Genomic DNA, 26,419 nt, shown 5'->3' with positions numbered 1-26,419 from the left:
TGTAATATATTTACAATTTTCCAGGATAAAAAATTATTTTAAGTCAGGAGGATGGATGGAACAAAATTGGCAAAATGCTGATCACCGATGAAGCCAAGTGATTACATATATTCTATTCTTTCTATTTCTGTTTGTGTTTTAAATTTCCATAGCAAAAAAAAACATCTTTTCTGGGAACTCCCTGGCGGTCCAGTGGTTAGGGCACAGCACTTTCACTGCTGGGGCCCGAGTTTGATCCCTGGTTGGGGAACTAAGATCCCGCAAGCCACGTGGTGTGGTTGCCCTTCCCCCAAAAAGAAATCTTTTCTCAGTGTTCACATTTGATAGAGTCATACCTCATTAGAATCTAAGATTTACAAGCTAAGCTCAAAGCCTGGGGAGGACACCCTTAGGTGGTCACCGCTCCAAGGTACCTTCAGCCATTGGGCACAGACCAGGCAAAGACCAGGCTCTCTCCTTGTGTCCCTCCCGACTCCCATTCCATCCTTCCACCCTGCCTGCGCCCTCGGACCTCCATGGGCTGCACTGATGGGCTCCTTTCCCTCTGGTATTCTAAACCCCCCAGTGGGGTTACTTGTCTGCAGTGAGACTCTGCTAAACAAGGAAATGCCCAGGACTCGTTTATTTATTTATTAAGTACTCATGATATCACCATCTCATTTAATCCTTGCTGTTGAGTCCTTGTTATATACATTAGCTTATTTAATCCTTAGAGCATATCGTGAGGGAGAGATTAAGGTCATTTGCAAATAGGATACAGCGCAAGGTACAGTCAACGTGCCCAAGGCCACAGAGACTGACAGCAGATCTGGGGGCTTGACCTGAATGCCTCCCAACCTCTGTGGGGAGCTATCCCGGGACCCTGCCACCCACCCAGAAGTTCACAGAGTCATGTGCCCTAGCTTTTCAGGCCTTTTAGAGTGGTGACCATTAGAGGGGTGGGTAGGATGAAAACATGAAACAGAGAATTCATTTGACGGCTGAGGTTACTGGCAGGGTGTTCAAATCAGGCACTGGTACCCAAAGGGCAGCGTCAGAAAAGACCGGGTTGGAACTGCTCTATATCTGTGCTGGGAGAGGCTGAGAAAGGGCCTGGGCTGCGGCCTTCGCGTCGATGGAAATGGGAGCAGAGATGGGACAAGAACACAGCCTTCTGAGATGACCCTGCTGGGGCCCGACTGGCTGGCTGCACTCAGCTCTTCCCTCCAGGCCTCGGTGTCCCCACCGCAAGGGGGTGGATTTGGATGTACTCGCAGACTCCTGCCGGCTGGCCGGGCCGTCCCGGGGTGGATGGGACCGGGAACGGGGCTGAGCGCCAGTCAGATCAGGTAGAGGCCTGGAGTCCAGGTTCCAGTGCCCGGCTGTTCGTTGCCCACGGCTTGGGGAGGCCCCACCCCATCCCCTCTATCCATAGCTCCCATCCCTCCTGAACCCCTGAAGCACATCCTCTGCGAGGCAGAGCCGGCAGCCTGGGGCGCAGGGTCAGTTCGGGCAGGAGACTTGAGGAAAGGCACTGCAGCTGGTAACCCCTGTTTTCTCCTCTGTAAAGTGAGGGTGATGCCAACCACCTCCCCAGGCTCCTGCAGGCATGAAGGGAAGTGATGGAAGGGGGAGGAGCCTGGGAGCTGTAAAGTGCCCCCCTTCTGCTCTCACCCTCCAGGCTCTGACCCACAGGGTTGGCCAGGGTGAGGGGCCACTGGGGAGTGACCGGGTTGCCCGTGGCCCTGTGACGGAGAGAGAACAATTCTGAGCCGACCCAGGCGTTTCAGGGCCCCCCATGCCTGCCAGCCTCCAGGTCACACAGACAAAGAGAGATTAATGTCTAATCTGGGCTCCATTCCAGAGACGGACAGACCAGTTTGTCACTGCTCAACCGGAGAAGGCTCGCCTCGCCCACCACAAGGCGGGGGAGGTGGGGGGTGGTTGTGACGCCAGAGCACACCTGACCCTCTTCTGCCCAACAGTACCCCCTTCGGCCTTGACACCGGGGCTCCAGAGAGCTCCTCCGGGACCCGTGGGTCTGACGGCCCTCAGGCCGCTGTGCCCGCACGGGACTGGGCAGCTAGCTGGCGGCGCTGGGGGATGTTAGTTACTCTCAGGTTGTAAATCAGTCCCCGCCACGCCCCTCCTGCCACCCTTCTGGTGTCACCGGGTGGGTGGGAGAAGTTGCCACTGGCTCCATAAACTCTTCGAAGCCCAGGGATGGGGCCCTCGTCAGAGAACCAGCCTCACAGACCTCAAAGTGGAGACCACGGTGGGGTGGGAAGATCACCAGAGTCTGTCCACGCCTCCGAGTGGCTGGGTGGCTTAGCCCAGCCACTCGCCCTCTCTGGGCTCCAGAGCCTCAACTGAATTAGGTCTAAAACTGACGTCTGGATTCCCGCTCGGCTCCAAACCTGCTCTTCCCATCGCCTTCCCCGTTCGCTTAAGGGTGACTCCAACCTTCCAGCTCCTCGGGCCAGAGCTTGGGACCACCCTGGATTCCTCCCTTACCCACACCCTACATCCAGTCCATCAGCAGCATCCTGGTGGCTCAGCCTTCAAAATATGTCCACGGTGTGAACACCCCTCCCGCCTGCCGTCATGCCAGCCGGCTGCATGCTTCGCTACAGCTCCTTCCTGGAGGGCGTCTGGTGTGAACCGAGATGAACTTGGCACCTTCAAAGAGCCACCTCTCTTCTACTTATATTCATTAAAATGGTTTTTTTTTACATTTTGACTTTTATTAAATAGAACATATATATATATATATATATTTTTTTTTTCGGTACACGGGCCTCTCACTGTTGTGGCCTCTCCCGTTGCAGAGCACAGGCTCCGGACGCGCAGGCTCAGCGGCCACGGCTCACGGGCCCAGCCGCTCCGCGGCATGTGGGACCTTCCCGGACCGGGGCATGAACCCGTGTCCCCTGCATCAGAAGGCGAACTCTCAACCACTGCGCCATCAGGGAAGCCCAGAACATTTTTTATTAAATAAAAAAATTTTATTACATAAAAACCAAAAACATCTCCACTAGGCTATACCAAATTATAAGGATAATTGAAAGTGCTGGTTTCCCCACACCCTCCCTACTGCTGTCATTCTTTCTTTTTTTTTTTATTTTTATTTTTGGCTGCACTGCGTCTTCGTTGCTGCGCACGGGCTTTCTCTAGTTGCGGCCAGCGAGGGCTGCTCTTCGTTGCGGTGCATGGGTTTCTCATTGTGGTGGCTTCTCTTGTTGCGGAGCGCGGGCTCTAGGCACGCGGGCTCTAGGCATGCGGGCTTCAGTAGTTGTGGCACGTGGGCTCAGTAGTTGCGGCAGATTCTTAACCACCACGCCACCAGGGAAGTCTATCTTTTTTTTTTAATTGAAGTATAGTTCAGTTACAACGTTGTACCAGTCTCTCCTGTGCGGCAAAGTTCTTTCACGGCGGCGCTCCCCTGGTGGTGCAGTGGTTGAGAATCCGCCTGCTGGTGCAGGGGACACGGGTTTGAGCCCTGGTCTGGGAGGATCCCACATGCCGTGGAGCAACTAAGCCAGTGCACCACAACAACTGAGCCCGTGTGCCACAACTACTGAGCCTGCGCTCTAGAGCCCGTGAGCCACAACTAAAAGAGAGGGGAAAAAAAGCAACCACTGGACTGGTGGTCCAGTGGTTAAGAATCCGCCTTCCAGTGCAGGGGACACAGGTTCGATCCCTGGTCAGGGGAACTAAGATCCCACACGCTGCCTACAGAGCCCGTGCACTCTGGAGCCCATGCACCACAACTAGAGAGAAGCCTGTGTGCCGCAAGGAAAGATCCTGCATGCCACAACCAAGATCCCGTGTGCCGCAACTAGGACCCAACGCAGCCAAATAAATCAATTAATTAAAAAATATATATATAAATAAAAATTCTTTCACTTATTCATTCATCAAACACTGCTGGGCATGTGCCCTGTGCAGGGCATGGGAGTCACTGTAACAAAGAAGATCCTATCACAGCATGGGATGGGTTCTTACTCTGGGGTTTGAGGAAGCAAGACACATCGCCAGCATGATGTCATCATAGTAGCCATGGCATGTGTGGAGAGCCATGCAAGGAAGCCTTCCTGGAGGAAGAGGGATTTAGGCCGGGCCTTGGAGGACAGGTGGCTTCCATGGAAGAGTGTGGAGCACAGGCACTCCAAGCAGTGGGCACAACATGTGCAAAAAGGCCTTGGGCAGCTGTCTGAGGGCAGCAGTCAAAATCAGTCTTGAGAAAACATCAGTTGCTGATATCAAAGCTGGGGGACGCTGCAAAAGGCCGCATCTGTGGAGCAACACAGGGCAAGAGAGAGCGTGGTGAACTTGGGGACATGCCAATGTTCAGGGGGGCTAGTGCCCCGAGTTGGGGGAGAGAGGGAAGGCAGAGAGGTTAGCGGGAGCTAACCAGCCATGTGAGGCCTTGGATGCCGGGGTAAGGAGCTTGGACTTTATCCTGAGGATGGTCAGGGCCCCTGAAGGGTTTTACATGAGGAAGTGACGCCCAGATTTGCATTTTAGAAATGCCACTCTGGTTTCTGGGGGAGAGGAGACCAAGGAAGAGGCAGGTCTGTGCAGTGGTTAGGGCATGGATGATGGGGTCCCATGACATGGGTTTCAAATCCTCTCCCTACTTCCTACCTGGGGGACACTGGGCATATCTGTCTGTCCTGCATAACAGCATCAGGCGCTGTGCTGGGGTTAAAGACAAGGTTCCTGCCTCCACAGAGCTTACAGTCTAACAGGCTCAATCTCTTTGAGCCTCAGTTTCCTCATCTGTAAAATGGAGGTAAGAATCATACCTGCCTCTCAGACTGGATGTGATAAATGAGTTAACGTGTGTAAAACACTTAGCATAGTCCTCGACACATAAGGGCAACTGTTGTTATCATGTTATTCGTCCAGGCAGGAAGGCATAGACAGGGCCAAATATGTGTGTCATGGGTGAATGCTGGAGTACCAACCCCCAGTACTTCAGAATGTGACTGTATTTGGAGACAGGGTCTTTAAAGAGGTGATCAGGTGAAATGAGGTCATTAGGATGGTCCCTAATCCATACAACAGGCATCCTTATAAGAAGAGGCGATTAGGACACAGACACACAGAGGGAGACCATCTGAGGACACAGGGAGAAGGCGGCCACCTGCAAGCCAAGGAGAGAGTCTCAGAAGCAGCCAGATCTGCTGACACCTTGACCTCAGACTTCTAGGCTCCAGAATCGTGAGAAACTAAGTTTCTGTTGTTTAAGCCCCGCCTCCTCCCCGCCAGTCTGTGGTATTTGTTACAGCAGCCCTAGCAAAGTAATAGCATGTGTCTGGCAGCCGGGGCAGGACCAGAAAGGAACAGATGGATCTGAGTCACTTGGGAGACTATGTGGCCAGCACATAGTAGGCGTTCAATAAATACCTGCAGAGTAAGGTTGGATTCTACCTGAGCGGGCACTGAAAGGAAGGCCTCTGATGGCCTGGAGAAGGAGGGTGAAGGCCTGGAGGCTCTAACTCCCCACACTGCCCAGCACCCCAGTCATGTTCACCCCACGACTGCACTTCACGCCTCTGCTCTGCCAGAGGGCACCTTGAGTACCCCCATTTCACTGAGAAAGAAATTAAGGCTTTGGAGAAAGAACCAGAGCCAAGGCCCTGCTGGGGCTGTTCTGCAGGATGTGGGGGGTGGTGGCGAGAAGAGGCTGGGGAACGTGGAGAGAGGTGAGGGCTGCTGAGAACAACCTGGAGCCGGCGGTGGATGGGTGAGCTCCTGGGGGCTGCGGTTTCTTTGTTCACATTTTATTTCGTTTCATTTTGTTTGAAAGTGACTTAATGTCACCACAGCTAAAAGCTTGGCTTCCAGGACATCTCAGATGTGGCCGAGACTAAGACCAAGTTATCGCTGGGGTGACATCGAAAGAGAAGAGCTGTGGAAACCAGCTCAGGCCTCTCTGGCCCTTGGAGAAACATTTCTGGGTCAAGAATTTCCAACCTATAAACTCTCCATGTTTCAAATTCAAAGGAGGTCTGTCCAGGGCTGGGTTTGTATAACCTTTCCCATTACAGAACTTCCTGCTCTGTGGCCTCCTAGCAAGCACGTAGTCCAGGCCAGGGTTCAGAAAGATGGTCCGATGGATTGAAATACACAAACAGATTTAAAGTCAGATGGAACTGACATAGTGCTGTAGTTGATTATACTTCAAAAACAAACAAACTCATAGAAAAAGGGAGCAGGTGTGTAGCTACCAGAGGTGGGGAGTGGGGCTAGGAGGAACTGGATGAACTCGGTCAAAAGCCACACACTTCCAGTTATAAGTTACATAAGTACTAGGGTTGTAATGTACAACACGATAAATATAAGGAACACTGCTGTATGTTACATATGAAAGTTGTTAAGAGAATAAATCCTAAGAGTTCTCATCACATATATATGGAATCTAAAAAAAAAAAAGGTCTGAAGTACCTAGGGGCAGGACAGGAATAAAGACACAGACGCAGAGAATGGACTTGAGGACACGGGGAGGGGGAAGGGAAAGCTGGGACGAAGTGAGAGAGTAGCATTGACGCATATACACTACCAGATGTAAAACAGATAGCTAGTGGGGAGGGTGGGAGGGAGATGAAAGAGGGAGGGGATATGAGGGAGGGGATATAGCTGATTCACTTTGTTATACAGCAGAAACTAACAAAGCGTTGTAAAGCAATTAGACTCCAATAAAGATGTTAAAAAGAAAATTGTTTTCCTAATTCTTTAATTTTGTGTCTCTGTGAGATGATGGACCTTCACTAAACTTATTGTGATAATCATTTTATGATGTACGTAAGTCAAATCATTATGCTGTACACCTTAAACTTATACAGGGCTTTATGCCAATTATATCTCAATAAAACTGGAAGTAAAATATTAAGTCAGATGGAAGACTCAGGGCCCTGGAATGGGCCTGATCAAAAAGAGGAAATTTTTTAAAAATTGGTATTTGCTAAACAAATTTTTGGAATGTCCACATGGGACGTTTGGGCTGAAGCGGGAGGACGCATTGGCAGGTGTCAGGGCCTCTTTGTCACCCCAGTTTCCCTCCACTGACGCCAGTATGAGTATCACCCAGGAAAACGACTAGTATCTCCTGCACTTTTCCCTTCTTCAGAATCTGCAAACAAAAGCCAGTACTTTGAAGTGGAAACTTGTTTATAAATCCAAAACTTTTTTTTGCAGAATGTTTCTGGGCCTCAGTAGATTATTATTTTAACTTTTTCCCCCAAATATTTTCTCCATATTTGGGCAAGAGGCTAAGGATTTTTGTTTGTCTTTTCATAAGAAACTGCAGCGTCTTGGAGAAGACAGTGAGACCCTGCCTGCGCTCTCTCGTGGGGGATTCTGGGCTGAGCCTCCAAGATCAGCTCTGCTGGCCTCTGACAAACTCTGGTTCACACACACACAGTCGCTGGACAAGAAATGTCAGTCCATAAAAATTCCTGGAGGAAAACCCCACCCCTTGCTCAAGAGTTCCTTATCTCGGGGCATTTTCTGTTCCCCGGAGATAAGGATCTGTTCTTCCACTCTTGGCAGGTCAGAGCTGAGAGGCCATCAACACCCCACCCCATTTTACAGAGGGGAAACTGAGGCCCTGGGAGGGGATCAGTGCGTTTGTGGCTGAGCATAGAATCTTTTTCTCCCAACGCTTTTACTTTGAAAAATGTCAAATCTATAGGAACGTTTCAAGAAGAGCACAGTGAACATCCGTACTTACCAGTTGTTAACATTTGCTTTGTCTCTTACGTTCTCTCTGTTTCTCTCCTTAAATAACGTGTGTGAGTTTCAGATATCACGACCGACGCCTCACCCACAATAGTCCAGCATGCATCTCCCTCTACAGAACCACAATAAGGTGGTCACACTCAGGAAGTTTAGTGTCTAATCAATATCATTATCCAATACACATTCCGTAATTCAAATTCCTCTCTTTGTCATGCTAACTACCACAGTGTTCATTAGAGATTCTTTGTTTTTACCCAAGAATTCATCAGGGTCACTCAGTGCCTTTATACAATAGTTGTTATGTCTCCTTCAGTCTACAGCAATTCTCAGCCTTTTGTTTTGTTGTTTTGTTTTTGCTTTTGCCTTTTATGACAGTAACATTTTGAGAACATCCAGGCAGCTGGTTTGCAGAAGATCCCTCGGTTTGAATGTGTCTGATTGTTTGCTGTTGATTAGATTCCGGTTAGACTTTTTGGCCAGGAAATCCATAGATGATGCTGAGCCCTTCCCAGAGCCATGTGAGGTCTGTCCGTCCCATTATTGGTGACATCAGATTTGACTGTTTCAGTGAGTTGGTGTCTATAGCTTTCTGTGTATCTTTTTCCCTAAAAATATTTGACCCTATGATTTTAACGTCTTCTGAGATGATTCCTTCTCAAATCAGTTATTTCCAGGCTGGTTGTAAAATAGTGATTTTTGGTTTTGTCATTCTCTCTACATTTATTCGTTGGTGTCTCTAAATTTCTGTGTATCTTGTTCCCTAAAAATATTTGACCCTATGATTTTAACGTCTTCTGAGATGATTCCTTCTCGAATCAGTTATTACCAGGCTGGTTGTAAAATAGTGATTTTTGGTTTTGTCATTCTCTCTACATTTATTCGTTGGTGTTCTTCTTTAAAGAAGAATTTTCCCTTCTCTTATGAAACATTTTTTAAAGTATCAGTATTGGGATTTCCCTGGTGGTCCAGTGGCTAAGATTCTGTGCTTCCCATGCTGGGGGTCTGGGTTCGATCCCTGGTCAGGGAACTAGATCCCACATGCATGCCACAATTAAGAGCCCACATGCCACAACGAAGATCGAAGATCTCACGTGTTGCAACTAAGACCTGGCTCAGCCAAATAAATAAATATTTTTTAGAAGTATCAGTATTGACTCATGGATTTGAATTTTATCCAATGGGCTAAATATGTTACTTTGGTTATTTATTTTGTGCTCAAATTTTCCCCAATCTGACCATTGCGAGCCCTTTCAAGTGCCTTCTGTGCCATCGTTCTTCGAGAGCTTCTTTACTTTCTAAGCTCCTCTGGACTTTCCCTGCCCCAGCCTTAGAGTCGCCATCTCTCCAGGGACCCTGGTGCGGTTTGCTGGCGGATGAGGTTTCGGGTCCAAGAGTGCTAAGTGAGCTCCTTGCAATAGGCTGTCAGCCCTTCTATGTCCTCTCAACAGACAGAGCTTGGGAGTCGTTTTGTTACTTTTTCATAATAATATTGCTAATTGAAAATACTCCCCCTTCCCCCACTCCAAATCCCCTTCATCCTATGGCAGGAAGCTGGGTCCTGACAGCACCAGTCCTAGGGTGCCCCAAAGTTGCTTCCCAGCTGCTCTGTCTCCCACCGTCACCACTGCCTCACCAGTGAGGACAAGGGTCTCTTTGTCCTCAGAAGATTCTCCACCAAGGGAGCACAGGCAGGCAAGCCTGTTCCAGAGTCCCTCAGGTACAGTCCTTTTCTTCAAGTGATTATACCAGCAATGTCATACACAGATTCACTAGTTACTGTTGGGCTCCAGTTTAAATTTTTCCCATCCTTTTACTTTTTTTTTTGTTTTTTTTGGGGGGGGGCTTCTTTTGTTTTGTTTGTGGTACGCGGGCCTCTCACCGTTGTGGCCCCTCCCGCTGCGGAGCACAGGCTCCAGACGCGCAGGCTCAGCGGCCATGGCCCACGGGCCCAGCCGCTCTGCGGCATGCGGGATCCTCCAGGACCGGGGCACGAACCCGCGTCCCCTACATCAGCAGGCGGACTCTCAACCACTGCGCCACCAGGGAAGCCCCTCCCATCCTTTTATTTTTAAAATGTAAAATCTAAGGTGTACTGGGAGATGTGCACGCTTCCTGATGCTGGAGGGAACCATCTGGTCCAGGTGAAGACCCCAACACTATTCTCAAAAGCTCCCCCAGGAAGCACGCCTTGAAAAGCTGATCCACCCCTTTTGAAACAGCCTTGGGCTGGGGGCAGCACTCCTGCGCTCCACCAGCCCCGGAGCCCACCTGCAGCCTTGGCGAGTCCCTGGCCTCCCGGGGCCTTGGCCTTGCGCCTGTGAACTGAAGGGCCACACCAGAGGTCTTCAGACAGCTCACAGACCCAGGACTTCCAGGTTTTCCATGACACCACTTTCACCCGTTAACCCGTTTCATCTTCACAAGAGCCCAATGAGTGGCACGTAGTAGGGTTTCCATAAATAGAATTCCATAAAGGAATCAGCGTCCTCACTTTACAGTGTGGAAACTAAGGCTCAAAGAGGGCGTGGTTTGCCCTCAAGGTCTCACTAGGCGAGAGACACCCTGAAAGCGCCGCTCCAGCCTCGGCACACAGTAGGAGCTTCGGTCAGGGGACGGGGAAGGTCCCACGGGGATGGATTTGGGCCCTGAGCACCTCGCGGTCCGGGGGAGCCAGGGGCGGGGTTTATGCAAATATCCCGCGAGGAGGCGGAAGATTGGCTGGCTGCGGCGAGGGCGGGGCGCGCCGGGGGCCCCGGGCGGACAGGTGCGCGGCGGGAGAGGCGCGGTGCAAGCTCGGCCCCTGGACCGCCCGCCCTGTCGCAGCTTCTCTCAGGCTATGCCTCCGCTCTGGGTCCTGCTGGCCCTCGGCTGCCTGCGACTTGGCTCAGGTAAACAGCGGATGAGAGGAGGGGGCTGTGCCCGGGGAGGGCGGGCAGCTGTGTCCCGGCGCGTGTCCTGCACCCTGATCCTCCTGAAGGGTCCCCAGAGGAGCCTGGACGGAAAGTGGCATCAGGAATGGGAACTTATTCCCTCCAGGAATGGGCACAGATGCCTCCTCTGTGCCAGGCCCTGTGCAGGCTCTGGGGACCCAGATATTAATAATAATAGCCAATGTTGATTAATAAGCTTCTTCTGATGGGGATTCGAGGGCTCTGTGTTGGGTGCTGCAAGAGAAACACAGGGGACTGTGGGAGAGCAGAGAAGGGACTGGACTAGACTCATGGTGATGCTTGGACTCAGGACACGGAGGGATATTTCATGTGAAGGGGCAGTATGGGCAAGTTCAGGGAGGAGAGGGGTGGCATTGTCTATCCTGAGAACCTCCCACCCGTTGTCCGTCGGTGTGACCAGAGCATGAGGTCAGGGGGTGTGCATGGAGGGGAGGCTGGAGACCTACGAGGCAAGGCCCAGAGCTTCAGGACCTCACTGCCCCTCCAGAGAGGCTGGACCGTGTTGGAGGGCAGTGGGGAGCCAGAAAGGGGCCCAGCAGGAGAGGGACGCGGTCAGATTTGCACGATAGAGCGCAGAGGATGGGGAGGGCTGTTTCCTAGGGTCCAGGTGAAGAGGGTGGACTCAGACCGGGATGACGGGATGACGGGGTGGAGAGATGCATAGGAGGAGCAATGGGGTTCTTGGTGACTGAATGTCTGTTGGGGGGAGCGAGAGAGAAGTAGTTCAGCTGGATTTCCTGGTTCTAGTCAGGATGGCTGGGTGGGGACGGGGATGCTGCCCTGTCTGCAGAGGTGTGTGTGTGTGTGTGTGTGTGTGTGTGTGTGTGTGTGTGTGCGCGCGCACAGAGCATGCCCGTGGGTGTGGACAGTTCTGCTGGGGGTCAGCTCCTGGCCTCATTGCTCCTCCAGGTGTGAACCTCCAGCCCCAGCTGGCTAGTGTGACCTTCGCCACCAGCAACCCCACACTCACCACCGTGGCCTTGGAAAAGCCTCTCTGCATGTTTGACAGCCCGGCGGCCCTCCATGGCACCTACGAGGTGTACCTCTATGTCCTGGTCAACTCGGGTAAGGGTCCTGCTTCCTCTGGGCTGCTCTGAAAGGGGCTTTGAGCTGTCTGCAGGCAGGAGGGAAGGAGACAGGTAGAGGGGTGCTCCATCCCTGCAGTTAAACCACCCATGCACCTCACTGACATGCACTGGTACCCGCTGTGTGCCAGCCCTGGGCTGGGTGATTGCGGTCCCAGACGTGCATCTGCCCTGGAGGGACATCCAGTCAGGTGGGGGGAATGATAACAGCATCCAGCACTGAGTACTTACATCATGCTTCCTGCTTCGCACACCTTAGAGCTGATAGTTACAACCTGCCTGCAAGGTTAACTGTTAGGATGCTCATCACAGGGGCAAATAATCGGGGCTCAGAGAGGCTGAGCAACTCATGGGAGCTCCCGGAGCTGGAGAGCAAATCAGATTCTCTGGTCCTCAAGCTCAAGTCCTGCCCAAGGCTTCCCGCGTTAGTTCAAGGTCGGTGTTTGGGACGGAAGCCACGCATTCGGGCTTGCTGGCTCTGGGCCAGCCCCGACCTGTCCACTGGCAGCAACCCTGGGATCTGAGAGTGGGGACCCGATGACGACCTCTTACGTTTCTAGCCAGCAGCCATTTACAGCAGCTCCTGTGGGGTCATCATTTTATTCTTTCAGCAAAAGACTGCCTACCTGCGCCCAATCCCAATGAGCAGGCACTGCGAGGCATTTTCCTCTCATCTCACAGAGGGTCCAGAGAGGTAAAGTGAGTGGTCCAAGATCACCCAGCAAGTAAGGAAGAGACCCCAGGGCCCAGTGCAGCACTGGCGCAGAGAGGATGCTTAGGGACGTTTGTTGAATGACTGAGTGAGTGACTAAGCTGGGGTGGCCAGGAACCTCACTCCCGGCACTGCCTCTACAGCCAGCTTCAGGAACGCCTCTGTGCAGGACAGCACCAAGGCCCCACTCAGCTCGACGTTCCAGCAAACAGAGGGAGGGAGGACAGGCCCCTACAAGGCGGCGGCCTTTGACCTGACCCCCTGCAGTGACCTGCCCAGCTTGGATGCTGTCAGGGATGTGTCCCGGGCCTCGGAGATCCTGAACGCATACCTGGTCAGGGTGGGCACCAATGGGACTTGCCTGTCTGACCCCAACTTCTGGGGCCTCTGCAACCCACCCCTGTCAGCAGCCACGGAATACAGGTGGGTGTGAACGGCTGCGGGAGAGGGGCAGGTGTGCCCCAGCCCCGACGTGGGGCGACCTAGAACCGGTGAAGTGTGAGAAGCCACATTTCTCCTGGCCTACCACATGCCAGGACCGTCCCGGGTGCCATAAAGGATTCCTGGCTTCCTGGACTCGTGACCGTGCACAGGGTCCTGCGCTCAGAAGGACCCCCTCTTGGCTCAATGCTCTGCCACTGCCATCTTGAAATTCTTAACTTTTAAACTAGGGGCCGCATTTTCCTTTTTACACTGGGCCCTACAAGTTGTGCACCTGGTCCTGGCCCATCACCCATGTGGCAGTTCGTTTGACAGGGAAGGAGCTGTGGTCCAGAGAGGGAAGGGGGTCACCTCGAGAAAGGCTGGGGCTCAGCGCAAAGACTTCTCCCGCCTCCCTGCAGCGCGCCCTTTCGTGGCCCACCCATGAAAGGGTGCGCTTGCAGGGAGCACACAGCGGCTCATTTTCACGCGTATTTCCTGAGCATCTTCTCTGTGCCGAGCTGGGGGCTCAGCCCTGACCCAGGGCCAGGCGTCTTACCCAGTGCCAAGCCTTGATTACACTCACCCCTGTTACCACGGAGACGCCTAGGTTGGGGTCTCTGTACCCTCTAGGCCACATCTGGGGCCCAGGCCATCCCTTACCTCCATCCTCTCACAGGGCTCAGCCCTCCTCTGGCCTCGGCCACTGGGCAGGACCTGAGTTCTGGCTGTCCTCTCCCCCACCCTCAACCCTTACTTCTGACCTTGGTCTTAACGTGGGAAAACTTCTCCCTCCTACTTGAGCCCACCCTACCTAGGGGACACAGGGCACACATCCCAGCCTCTGGAATTCTCATCTTCAAACCTAGAGAAGCAGGGATTAAGCAAAACACTGGATGCTACAAAGATTTTAAGGGTCTTCATTTTTTTTTAAGTGTCAGTCTAGAGGCTGTTGATTTCTTTGATCTCAGAACATCCATCATTTTTAACTGAGGGTGAAGAAGACCTAAAGTAGGCCATGGGTATTCTGTACTGTGTCACCTGATCTCCCTTTATGTTTTGTAACACTTGATTGGGATTTTCTGCTTATAAAGTTAGCCCTTATCACAGGGCATGGGGGTTGCACATGAATATTATTCCTTTTTTTTTTTTTAAGTCGCTTTTGTGAGACCAGGGACCAGGCTGGGAATAGAGGAAGGCAAAAATGCAAGAAGGACAGATGGGTCAATACTCAGCAAATCTGCTATGTGCACTATATATACGGCAGAGAAACAGAGGGGCTCCCGGAGAGAGAGCCTAGGCTCCGACGGCTTCGTGGATGAGGTGGCATCTGAGCTGTGGAAACACGTGGGCAAAGGAGCTGCCAATGCAAAGTCCAGCAGCATCCTGTTGCCAGAGCCCCCCACCGCCTCACTGGGGCCACCTAGATCTCCATCTCCTACGCGTCCCAGCTCTGCCCCGGTCCCTCCCCCTCCCTGTGGCAGAGGCTCACAGGATGGAGAGAAGTCATCCCTGCTCCATTTCCTTCCAGATTCAAGTACGTCCTGGTCAATATGTCCACAGGCTTGGTACAGGACCAGACCCTGTGGTCGGACCCCATCCGCACCAACCGACGTAAGTGGTGGAAGTGAGCTGGGAGTGGTCCTCAAGGGAACCCAGGGAACCACGCTCATGCTGTCACTTGGAAAAGTCTCCCCAGATACAGGCAGGTTATTGGGTTATGAGGCAAATGCATCTTAAAATAGTTTAACCCAAGACTGCATCCTCCCTCCCTCCCTGCCTCCCTCCCTCAAGGACCAGGTGCCATGACAGAGGAAGGTTGAGGATTTGCAGGTGTTTGGGCTGGCCGGCTGGGTGGGTGTAACCGAAGACAGAGTCAGCCAGCACTTCCAGCCCTGATGGTGCATTTGCCTCCAAAGGGCTCAGCGTTCATCCTGCATTTAGACCCTAACGAGTCCCCTTGTTGAGCCCTCACAAGGACAGCATCATTATTCTGTAAGGTGGTTCCAGATGCACCTTAGCCACGGGGGCATGAGCCCTGGAGGCAGCAGGAGTGCCATTCTCCTATGGTTTTTCTGAAATGGGGGGTCTTGCAGGCCCAGGCACCTGCCGGTGGTCCTGCCCTGTTCCCCCTCAAGCCTCCATCTGAGTTCTCAACACAGATCCCAGGCTTATACACACCTAATCACGTCTGCTGAACCTTAGGGGCGGCAGAAGAGATTTCCTACGGTAATTTTGACGACCTGTGACCCTAACTTTAGAACTCCCTGGGAATTCCCTGGCAGTCCAGACTCGGCACTTTCACTTCAGCTGTCCTGGGTTCGATCCCTGGTCGGGGGGCTAAGATCCCACAAGCTGCGGGGCACAGCCAAAAAAAAACAATTCCCCTGCCACCCATGGTAATCTTATGGGCCAGTTAGGGCTCTGTGAGGTTGCCTGAGGTCACACGGCTAGTGAAGGTGTAGCTGGGCAGGCACGCATGTGGCTGGAGGCTCCTTCCTACCCTCTGCTCACCCCTCCAATGGCACGCCCATGCTTTGTGGTCCCACTGAAACAGCACTGCCCTAGGACCGAGAGCCCCAAGTTCAAGCCCAGCGTCTGAGCCTCACTGCTGGGTGGGACCTCAGTTTTCCCATCTGAAAACTGGGAAGAAGAATCCTTGCTCTGCTTCTTCAGCAGGGTTCCTTCGGGTAATACAGATAAAAACGCCAGGCCCAGCTCTCTCGGGCAGGGAGACAGACCTACAGGCTTGAGGCTGGAGTCTGAGTGCCCTTGAACAGGAACTCAATCTCCCTGAGCTGCAGGGAGCAATCTGCAGAACGGGGGTCTCACGGGATTTACAGGAGACACTGGATGAAAAGTGGCCACAGCTCACAGTAGGACCTATAAATGGTTTGTCCACTTAGTTCCTAAAGGGTGACACTGGCCAGAGCAGAGGGAGGGCACAGTCCTCCTGACTCCGTTAGACTGGGGACCTTTGCTCCGCCTTTATTTTGTTTATAATCTGTATCCCATCCGTCTCGGAAGACTTGAGTCAGTTCACAATTTAAAATTATGCAAAAAGACAGTTAAAAGAGGGTGAGAGGGCTTCCCTGGTGGCGCAGTGGCTGAGAGTCCGCCTGCCGGTGCAGGGGGCACGAGTTCGTGCCCCGGTCCGGGAAGATCCCACATGCCGCGGAGCGGCTGGGCCCGTGAGCCATGGCCGCTGAGCCTGCGCGTCCGGAGCCTGTGCTCCGCAACGGGAGAGGCCACAACAGTGAGAGGCCCGCGTACCGCAAAAAAAAAAAAAAAAAGAAAGAGGGTGAGAGCAGACACGCAAGAGAAAGTTGGGGAGTGGGATGTAGTAGCAAGTCAGATAATTTCACCTGAAACCCAGGGAGAGGCACTGACCTGGGTCCTCGCTTCATCCCTGAGATTTTAGGCTTCCAGGGCAGGGGGCCCCCTGTGCGTCCCTGGGAGGAGGCTGAGGGGTGCAGCGTCTGGAGAGTAACCAGCCTGCATCCCACAGTCGCTCCGTACTCGGCGATCGACACGTGGCCGGGCCGGCGGAGCGGGGGTATGATTGTCATCGCGTCCATCCTGGGCTCCCTGCCCTTCTTCTTGCTTATTGGCTTTGCTGGCGCCATTGTCCTCAGCCTCGTGTGAGTACCCGCCAGTTGTGGGGAGGCGCGGACAGGGCTTGGGGACACACTCCACCAGAAGGGTCTTCTGAGGTGGGGAGAGCCCGGGAGCAAGAGAGCTGCCTTCCACCCTGGGTGGGGTGGGGTCTAGTGAGAGGGGAGCAGGGTCCTGAGGTGTCCAAGGTCAAGTCTTCAGCTGGGTAGGGGGTTGCTGAGCACTGGGGCTTTGTGGGCAGATCCTAACTCTTACACAGCTGTGCGTCTTGGGCAAGTATCTTATCCTTCTATGCCTCAGTTTCCTCTTCTGGAAAATGGAGATTCTAATCAATATTATCTGCCTCATGGAGTTTTGAGGGTTAAGTAAAATATTCCCTATAGAGTCCTCAGGGCAGTACCCAGGTACTAAATGGGTATTAGCTTCTGTTGTCATTGTAATTCACTCACTTGCAGTACAGATGGGGAAACTGAGGCCTGAGGGGGGAAGGGTGGCCCAGGGTCACACCCCCAGGTAAAACAGAGCTGGACCAGAGCTCCTGAGTCTCCTGGTGCCACTACCAACTCTGATGTGCATCTATTTAGATCAGGACTGGAGGTGTCCCATGGGGTGTCTGGAGCAGCTAATGGGGCTGCCTGGTGGGAAGACAGGAATCCACTAATCCTGGGAGGATGGAGCAGGGGGTGAATCAAGGCAGCCGCAGGTGCAGCTGCCATGAGAATCCAGAAGAGGGCAGGGCAGATCCTACCTGGAGCATCAGGGTGGGCTTCCTGGAGGAAGGAACAGCAGGAACAAATTTTTATCAGGACTGGGATGAATTGAAAACTCACATGCTGTGTGCATCTCAGCAAGAGAGGCGGGAGACCCAGGCGGCTTTAAAGATGGGGGGCGGGAGGGGGGGTTGCCTGTCCCAGGGCGGGTGGAGAGAGTGGATGGACAAGCTCCTTGGAGTAGGTGAAATTACGTGGAAAGGTAGAGATTAGTCAGGCAGGAAAAGACGTGGGGTGGGTGAAGGATGGAGTAGGGAGTGGGCAGTGAACTTGGAAATCAAATTGCCCTCTGACATTTAAGTTAAAAACGCAGATAATAGATGAGATTAGCCACCAAGAGACTGGTCTGTCTGGCCAGACCTGGGAGCAGTCGGGATGTGGTGATGTCCTTCCCTCCCTTTGGGCGGCACCCTGATCTGGCACCAAGGTCCTGTTATCTGACTTTAGCCTGGCTCTTCCATTCGTCCCTCCTACCATCCCCACCCCAGCTCCAGCTGCACACAACTTCCCACTCTTTCCCCACTCCCTAGTCCTTCCTATCAAATGCCTGGAATACCTTTCTGTGCCTCCACTCTCCTCCTTTAAGGCCAGATTAACTGCCCCCTCCTCCAGGAAGCCCTCCAGTGGACTCGTCCACTCTGTCTGGTCATTGTGTGCTGTGGTCTGTCTCCCCATACAATCTTAGCTCTCTGGGGACATTTGTCCAGCTCACGGTAAGACCAGTAAATTGTTCACACAATTCCAAAAGAGTGACACTTTTCTTATCCCAGGGCCTGGCACACAGTAAGTGCTCTGGAAAGATTGGTCTATTGAATGAAGGCCTAAGGTGACCTCTGTGAAAGCAATGTCTAAGTAGAAAGGTCCCTGACCAGCTGAGGGGTTGGGGTTTGCTCTGCGCCCCTAACCCCGGCACTGTTCATCTCCTCCGTCAGGGACGTGGGCAGTGCTGACGGGGAAACAGCCCACGACTCCCAGATCACGCAGGAGGCCATCCCGAAGTCCCTGGGGACCTCGGAGCCCTCGTACACGTCTGTGAACCGGGGGCCGCCCCTGGACAGGGCCAAGGTGTATGCCAGCAAGCTCCAGGACTGAGCCCGGATGCCGCTTCTGGGCAGCCACAGTCTCCCCGAGGGGCTTGCTCAGGGGTCTGCAGGGGGCCATGTTCACACCCTGACCCCAACCAAGGCGAACACAGGGCCTGTTGGTCCAACTGCAGGAAAGCACTTAATAAAATCTTCCCAAGATTTTGAGTTCAATAAAGACTTACAGAATGAATGAGTGAGATGCTGAATGAATGAATGAGTCGTCATTTTGAGGGTTTGCATTGTTTCTCTGGAGGGTGGGGGCAGGGGGCTAATTTTCAGTCAAAGCGAAGGTGGAGAGGGTAAGGAAATCAGGGCTGTTAGGGCACCGGGGTTGTCTGAGTCTCAGGCTCCTCCGGAAGATGGGCAATCAGCACCTCCCCTGAGGGCTTCGCGTGAGCTTCAGGGATTATTAGGTGCCGTTTTGGGGTTTGCTGGCTGTGAGGTACCAGAAGCTGATCTGGGCCCAGGGTACGGCTCTGCTGGCAGCTCGTCCTGTCCCCCCCACCAACCCTGTATTCAGCTCTTTCTCTTTGGGGCTCAGTTTCCTCATCTGTAAAATGGGCTGATGTAAACAGTTAATTTCAGGGCCATGCACTTCTGGGTCCCTTCATAGCTTTCTCCGAGGACCCCCCCACAGGCAGGCAAAAGAGGCTGCAGGACACAGGGGAGGGGCACCAAGTCCTCCTGGGGGGCAGACAGGCTCTCCCAGTCCTGGGTCTGTGAGTCTCTGCTCAGATAACTCAATTCTGTCTTCTGAGCCAGGTAGCAAGACTGCTTTCCTTTCTGGGATGTGCAAAACAAGTCAGTCCCACTTCCCATCACTGAAAGAAGAGGTTTGTCAGGGTACTTCCCCAGCGGTCCAGTGGTTAAGACTCCGTGCGTCCAGTGCAGGGGGCGCAGGTTTGATCCCTGGCTGGGGAACTAAGATCCCACATGCCAAGCGGTGTGACCAAAACAAAAAAGAAGAGGTCTGTCAGATCAGGGTTGGTTAAAGAAAGGACGCTACCTGACAGCAGGCTGATGGGGTGCTCTCAGGGCACCAGATCACGGATGCTGAGACATGTCCAGATGCACCAGAGGGGGCCATAGCTGACAAGGCAGGAGGCCTTTGGCCCCTTTGGAATGGCATTCAGGCCCCTTCTGTGCAGCACAGGGGAGGGGAGGATAAACCTTCATCTTTGGGCAGCATGGGGTTGGGGGGTGAGCTTGGATTCGAAGGCAGAAGCCAAGCCTTGGCCAGCTTCCAGCCAGTTCTATCCAGTCTGCAGAATAACCCAAGCTGGTGGGCGGGGGTGGGTGGGAGAGGCTGGGCTTGGCTCATGGATTCTGGGCTGGACTCAAGCTTCACAGAAACTTGTAATTATAAATACCCACAGAAGCAATTTTTCTAGCTCACTTCTCAGATTCTGAAGGATCCTCCCCTCCCATGACTGAGCTGGCAGGGCCTTCAGAGCTGAGCTTTCCACCTCCACACCGATGCTGCTTCACCTTCCCTCCCATCTCAATCATGGTTCATCAATGAGCTGATCACTGTAGACATGCTGTATGACTTGGGGCAAGGAAGTACCCTCTCTGGGCTCCTCTGACCTCATCTGTGCAAAGAGAGTCAGAATGTTTGTGAAGGTTGTTCCAAAAACAGGTGATTTTTTCTGAGATCTAATCAATCACGAGGTGATGTCATTCAGTTAAATCCAACCAAGCCCTGAGCTCCAGGCTTGGGAAAACTCAGAGCCACCCATCTGGTCAGAATAGAAATGCACAGAGGAATTGTCAAAGCAGAGCCCTGGACAGAGCATGGTCTGTCCTTCGACACACACTTCAGTCCAGAAACGCTAGAAATGCTGTAAGAATCAGAGGTAGGATTCCCCTCCCCACCCAACCAGGGCTGGCATAGCCAGGAGGGCTTCCTGGAGGAGGAGGTGATTTTTCTCAACTTTTCTCAACATATAACCTTTTGAGATTTTTTTTTTTTCTGGCAGCGTAATTCCCTTGGGGCCCATCCAAGTTGTTGCAGGTATCAACAGTGCATTCCTTTTTATTGCTGAGTAAGTGTCCCGTGATGTAAATGGACCACAGTTTGTGTATCTGTTCTCCCACTGAAGGACATTTGAGCTGTTTTCAGTTTTTAGCTGTTATGAATACAGCTGCTATGAACATGTATGTAAAGTTTTTACATGAACATAATTTTAATTTTTCTGGGGTGAATACCTGAGTGCTCTTGCTGGGTTGCATGGGAAGTGCATGTTTCCTTTTTTTTTTTTTTTAGTTTATTTTTGGCTGTGTTGGGTCTTTGTTGCTGCACGCAGGCTTTCTCTAGTTGCGGCGAGCGGGGGCTACTCTTCGTTGCGGTGCTCGAGCTTCTCATTGTGGTGGCTTCTCTTGTTGCACAGCATGGGCTCTAGGTGCGTGGGCTTCAGTAGTGGTGGCTCGTGGGCTCTAGAGCGCAGGCTCAGTAGCTGTGGCGCACGGGCTTAGTTGCTCCTCCGCACGTGGGATCTTCCCGGACCAGGACTCGAACCCGTGTCCCCTGCATTGGCAGGCAGATTCTTAACCACTGCGCCACCAGGGAAGTACAGCACTATTTTTTATTTTAGCCATTCTGATAGGTGTGTAGTGGTTGTATGCCTTCACATTCCCACACACAGTGTGGGAGTTCCAGTTCCTCCACATCTTCTGCAACACTTGGTATGGTCAGGCTTTTAAATGCTGGCCATTCTGGTGGTGTGTAGTGGTTTTGATTTGCATTTCCCCATAATAATGTTGAACACCTTTTCAGGTCCTTATTTGCCGTTCATATATTTTCCTTGATGAAACGTGTTCAAAGCTTTTGCTCAGTTTCTAAAAACTGGGTTGTTCGTTTATTATTGAGTCATGCGTTCTTAGTATATTTTAGATTCGGTCCTTAGTCAGATATGTGTTTTGCAAATTGCTCCCAGCCTGTGTTTTGCCCTTTTATTTTCATAGTGGTGTCTGTCCCTGACCCAACTTCCCTTTTCTTTATAGCCTCCCCACGCCCTGACACGTGTTTTTTTTTCTTTATAAATTTTAATAATGGTTATGTTTTTTAAAATTAATTAATTTTTGGCTGCATTAGATCTTCATTGCTGTGTGTGGGCTTTCTCTAGTTGTGGCGAGCGGGAGCTACTTTTCCTTGCAGTGCGTGGGCTGCTCATTGCAGTGGCTTCTCATTGCAGTGGCTTCTCTTGCCGCAGAGCATGGGCCTAGGCATGTGACATGTGTTTATTGCCCTTTTCTCTTCTACACTGTCAGCTCCATGAGGGCAGGGGCTATTTTCCTGCTGTCTCCTCAGCTCCTAGGAGGTATTCATGCTGGTCCCCCTAGCCTTATCATGGCTGCTGGGGAGCAGGGGCTTGGATTGGTGAGCCGAGACCTCAGAGTGGCTTGTTGCAAACTTCCAGGCCAGGGGTGAGGAGGCCTGAGCTGGGGCCTGGGTGTGGGCAGACGGAACAGCAGAGAAGGAGGGCCAGAGACGCTTCTCCAAGCTTCCCTCCTCCCTTCTCCTGCCAGCAAAGCCGTCCTGCTAGCTACACACGCCCCACTGGCTGCCCAGCACTGGCATCACAGTCCTACCTGCCAGCCTGCCCAGACATAGGTACAGCACCAGGAGTTTCTACAGGAAATTGATGTGGGGGAAGGTAGGGGAACTCCCTGGCGGTCCAGTGGTTAGAACTCCGTGTTTTTGCTGCCGGGAACTAAAATCCCACAAGCCCGTACGGGGCGTAGTGTGTGTTATCTCCGTTATCTATGTAGGGTGTGGTCCAGAGGTATGCATACCTCAGGCCTTTACACCCGTGCAGGGCATCTTTGTGTTATGATGTGGGTCTTTCCATGGCAACAGAACAACAACTTCCTTTCTAGGATGGAAGGATTGTCAGCTCATCCCTGATGTCTTTTCCCTCTTCCGGGGCCCCGCCTGTGACTCTGTCCCTTTTCTCCATTCTGCCAACACCATGCCCTTTCTGTAGCCAGGGATGGCCTGCAGCAGTTCCCAGCAGTTGCCTACCCTCCAGCTTGGCCTGGTTACTGTAAGTCTTCAGTGTCTGTTTTTCAGTCTGCTAAAGGGAAATAATAATACCTACCGCATAGGACGACTGATGGTGCGGTAAGATGCATATGGAGAGTTAAGCACGTGGCACGTGGTAGGTACTCAATAAACAGTAGTGTAAACACGCACACAAAAGCACGTCCGCGAGAGCAACTTCTGCACAGAAGTGAGTGGGGTCTGTCCAGGGAACAGAGCCTTGTGGGTTCACGCATACACATATTCACTCCTGGGTTCAGTACACGCTGAATGAGATGTGCTCACACCCGTGGGTGGAGGCTGGGATGCGGACTTCTACACCCTGCAGCGCCCACACCATGTGACACACATCCGCACCCCAGCACCACGCCGGCTCTGTGTCTACCTGCCCCGCCACTGCCTTATCTGCTCTGAGAGTGTGCAACGGGCCAGGTGGCAGTGCCTCCCAGTAATTTTCCACAGCTTGAGAGAAGCTGCGTCTCTCTTGGATATGGGGGAGGGGAGGGGAAGGCATTGTTCCCAAGGTGTCCCTTCTGCTGGCTTTGTCCTTGTAAGGCTGCCTAGCTGAGCTTTTGGGTGGAGGGGCTGAGACTTCCAGCCTGCACCTCGCCTGGAGCTGAAATGATTACTCTAGCTCCAACGTCCTGGCACACCCTGCCCGGGCCCCCCGCTGTGCCTTGGGTCTGACCTCTGACAGCACCGAGCCCACAGGGTTCTGTTTATCAAGGTCCACGCTGGGGCCTGGGGGCCTTGAGGGCAGGGGCTGTCTCCTACAGATCCAGGTGTAAGCATATAGGTTAGGCGGTCCCCAGAGAAAGAGAACCAGGCATGGCTTTTTTTTTTTGGCGGTATGCGGGCCTCTCACTGTTGTGGCCTCTCCCGTTGCGGAGCACAGGCTCCGGACGCGCAGGCTCAGCGGCCACGGCTCATGGGCCCAGCCGCTCCGCGGCATGTGGGATCTTCCCGGACCGGGGCACGAACACGTGTCCCCTGCATCGGCAGGCGGACTCTCAACCACTGCGCCACCAGGGAAGCCCTAGTTGTGTCTATTGGCTCCACGTTCACCAAGGGGTGAACCCGGTTTTCGGGTAACACAGGTGCCCAGCACTCAGCACAGGTGCTCCGGAAGTGAATTGCACTGTGTTCCGACCCTGGGTACAGGGCATTAGGAGCTGCAGGCAGTGGTGGTTAAATGTGCCTCAGCTTCCCCATCTGGAATAATAACGATGGCGACTTCCTCACCTTGTTCCAAGAACTAAAGGAACACAGGTAAGTGCCTGGCACCACATAGGAAGCCCACCTCTGCTCCTCCTTCACTCCTGACTCACTGGCCCCCACGGTGTTCGGGGCTCTGGGGCCCCAAAAGTTCACAGGCTTTTGAAACTTACAAGCACTGAGTCATTAACTCTGGCTTGCTTGGGCAAGGCAGGGCAGGGAGGGCGGACTCAGGAAGGACGGGAAGGCTGGCTAGAGGAAGTGGCTTCTGATCCGGTTAGGTTTTCTTCAGGGAGGGGAAGGGCTTCCAGGGGCAGACAATGGGAGGAGGGGGCCACCAGAATAATAAGATCACTAGGGGACACTAAACCAGCTGCGTAACGCTGTGCCGACCCCATCTATGCGCAATCTCATTTGGTTCTCTCAACCACCCCCGGAGGCGCGCACTAGCATCACAGGTTTTACAGACACGGAACCTGGGACACGGACGGGCGTGTGGTCACTGGGACTCACGGGATCCGAACCCAAGCTGGTCCCATTCTCAGCTTCCGGGTGAGAGTATTTCTTGATGAGGGAAGAGCACGGGTGGACACTCATTCACATTTGGGCACCGATCGTGTGCCCAGCCCCCTTTTAGCTTCTGGGTACCCAGGGATGGACACGGCGTACAAAGTCCCGGCTTTCCCGGGGAGCTGGGGAGAGACAACAAGTATACGTAATTTCTGGTAGAATTCTGAAAGAAAAGAACGCGGGGTTGGGGGAGGGGACTGGCGATTTTAGGTCCGCAGGGTCTTTGGCAAGCAGGGCGTGTGTGGAGACCCGACATTGGCCCGGGTCTGGACCCAACTCGGGTTGAAGAATAGAAGCTGTGCATGAGTGTGATGCAGGGCCTGGCTGCAGAGAGGCGCCTCCGATTGCACTTAATGGTCTCTATATCCCTGCAAAGTGCGCCCGCGCCCATTTTGCAGATGAAGAAGCTGAGAACGCGCGGTGAGCAGCTGCAGGCGGAGCGCGGACGAAGGCTCGGCCCAGAGAGAGCCCTCCGCGCACTCAACCGCGACTGCGCCGGAGACGGGGGCGGGGCCTCCGCGGAGGGCGGGGCCGGCGGCTAGGGAGCCGTTGGTTTTGGGGCGGAACCTTCGCGCGGCGAGGGCGGGCGCACGGGGCAAGGTTTTGCCGAAACGCCGCGGCCGGCCTCCGTGGGAGTCGCGGCTGGGGGCTGCGCGTCGGGCTGCGCGTCATCTGCTCCGGCTCCGGCTCCGGCTCCGGCTCCGGCTCCGGCTCCGGGTGCGCGCGCCGTCCCCCCACACGCAGACTGACTTCCGCCCGGCCTCGCCCAGCGCGAGGGGCGCGCGGCCTCCCGGAGCCCCCGGAGACTTGGACCGCTGAGCGGGAGGAGGCGGCGGGAGCGCGAGCTCCGACCAGCGTCTCGGCGGCGCCGCGGGTGAGCTGGCTGGTGGGGGAGGCCCGGGGGTGCCGGATGGAGAGCCCCTCAAGACCCCCGGCCTCTCTCGGGATCCACGGCCGCCTCAAGGACCCCAGAAGCTCGGTTCCCAAGACCCCCGTCTCACCCGCCCTCGGGAGCCCCAGCCCCCAGGACCCCTCGGGATCCGCCCCGGCCCTAGAGACCCTGTCGGAGTCCCCGGCCACCTCTGGCACCTACACCTTCAGGACTCTCGAGCCCCCAGACCCTTCAGGATTTCCCCTAAACCCCGAGACCACCTGAGGCCCTCCCGCCGTTTCAGGGCCCCGGGACCCCTTAGGATCCTCGGTTCCAGAAACCCCCCAAGATTCCCTCAGGACCCCCGAGACCGTCCCTGACTTTCCCATCTCCGGGTTCCCTGAGGCCTTCCGCGCCATCTCTCCCTAGCTCCTCCCCCGGCTCCCTGGGCCGCCGTCCCCACCCTCGGCGTCTGCCCTGCCCTCTGCCACCGGCCCCGAGGTTCAGTTGCCGTTTGCCTCCCTCTCCTTGCTGGTCTCGATGCTGGGTTTCTCAAACCTGAGGTCCGTGGACCAATGCGGTGTCCGTGAAAGTGCTCCTGGGGGCTTGTGAATTCTTGATAATAGAAAAGAAGTAGAGGCATATGAGTCACCTGATGACCCTTTGTAACCAGGTAGGGGGTGGGACCTCAGCGCAGGCCGTGGCGTCGTGTTTACTGTTGCATTGAGGCCAGAGCAGGACAGGGTTTAATTTTCATGCTCTGCGGTGAGACTCATGGCTCCACAGAAGCGCCTAGAAAACAGATCCGATGTGGTGCAGGGTGGCCCAGCTAAGTAGGTGAGAGCCTTGGGGCGGATCAGGACGCTTTGAGCTTGTCTCCTAATTTTGTCATTCATGGAGCTAACTTTTTTTTTTTTTTCTTTAAATGGCTGTGGTGGGAGAGAATTGTTTGGAGGAAGCAAGACCACATGAGAGGTGGAGGTGACCTCGACCCAGGGTGGTGGCAGTGAGGACCGTGGCTTCTTCAAGCACGGCTAAGCTTCTTAAAGTCTAGACCCAAAAGACTAAGTTTCCAGGAATTGGCACTGGAGCCAGAGATGACACAGTCCCTGCTCTCAGGGCCACAATGGAGGGCGGTAGTTAAGCACCTAGGTAGTTTTTATATGGCCTTGAACTTAGCTGGGGTGAGGGTCAGATTCTCAGGAAGGGGTGTTACGGAGAGCTTCTTGGAGGGGAGGAAAAGTGACAGGTAATAGGTGAGCTGATTCTTGAAGGTTGAAATAAAGAAGTTTGCCAGGGGCTTCCCTGGTGGCGCAGTGGTTGAGAGTCCGCCTGCCGATGCAGGGGACGCGGGTTCG

At 53.7% G+C, this 26,419-nt stretch overlaps 2 protein-coding genes across 6 annotated transcripts in view; both read left to right on the top strand.

The window, feature by feature from the left end:
• The first annotated feature begins 10,512 nt into the window (after nt 1-10,512).
• On the top strand, nt 10,513-18,553 carry UPK3A (uroplakin 3A). Its single transcript, XM_024737595.1, has 6 exons — nt 10,513-10,613; nt 11,586-11,741; nt 12,617-12,896; nt 14,425-14,507; nt 16,402-16,534; nt 18,211-18,553. Exons 1-6 carry the CDS (start codon nt 10,562-10,564, stop codon nt 18,368-18,370), a joined length of 864 nt encoding a protein of 287 aa, XP_024593363.1. The 5' UTR covers nt 10,513-10,561; the 3' UTR covers nt 18,371-18,553.
• A 5,603-nt stretch (nt 18,554-24,156) lies between these two features.
• Nucleotides 24,157-26,419, top strand: part of SIRAL2 (SIR2 antiphage like 2) — a 27,897-nt gene continuing 25,634 nt past the window's right edge. For 3 of the 5 annotated variants that reach the window (XM_024737469.1, XM_024737462.1, XM_024737464.1), the window contains exon 1: nt 24,855-25,064. The gene's annotated coding sequence lies outside the window, so the exon portion shown is untranslated. Of the gene's footprint in view, nt 24,173-24,854; nt 25,065-25,604; nt 25,625-26,419 lie in introns of those variants that run through there. The other 2 variants (XM_024737468.1, XM_024737467.1) reach the window with 2 other exon arrangements.

Source organism: Neophocaena asiaeorientalis, unplaced genomic scaffold (assembly GCF_003031525.2).
Source record: "Neophocaena asiaeorientalis asiaeorientalis breed wild unplaced genomic scaffold, Neophocaena_asiaeorientalis_V1.1 scaffold242, whole genome shotgun sequence".
NCBI classification, from domain to species: Eukaryota; Metazoa; Chordata; class Mammalia; order Artiodactyla; family Phocoenidae; genus Neophocaena; species Neophocaena asiaeorientalis.
The sequence above is the reverse complement of the archived record's forward strand: the minus strand, read 5'-3'. Positions and strand labels throughout refer to the sequence as shown.

Coding starts and splice junctions, on each gene's coding strand:
- UPK3A (XM_024737595.1), top strand. CDS start 10,562: ATGCCTCCGCTCTGGGTCCTGCTGGCCCTCGGCTGCCTGCGACTTGGC. Junction 11,742..12,616: donor CTATGTCCTGGTCAACTCGG/GTAAGGGTCCTG, acceptor CTGCCTCTACAG/CCAGCTTCAGGAACGCCTCT. Junction 14,508..16,401: donor CCCCATCCGCACCAACCGAC/GTAAGTGGTGGA, acceptor TGCATCCCACAG/TCGCTCCGTACTCGGCGATC.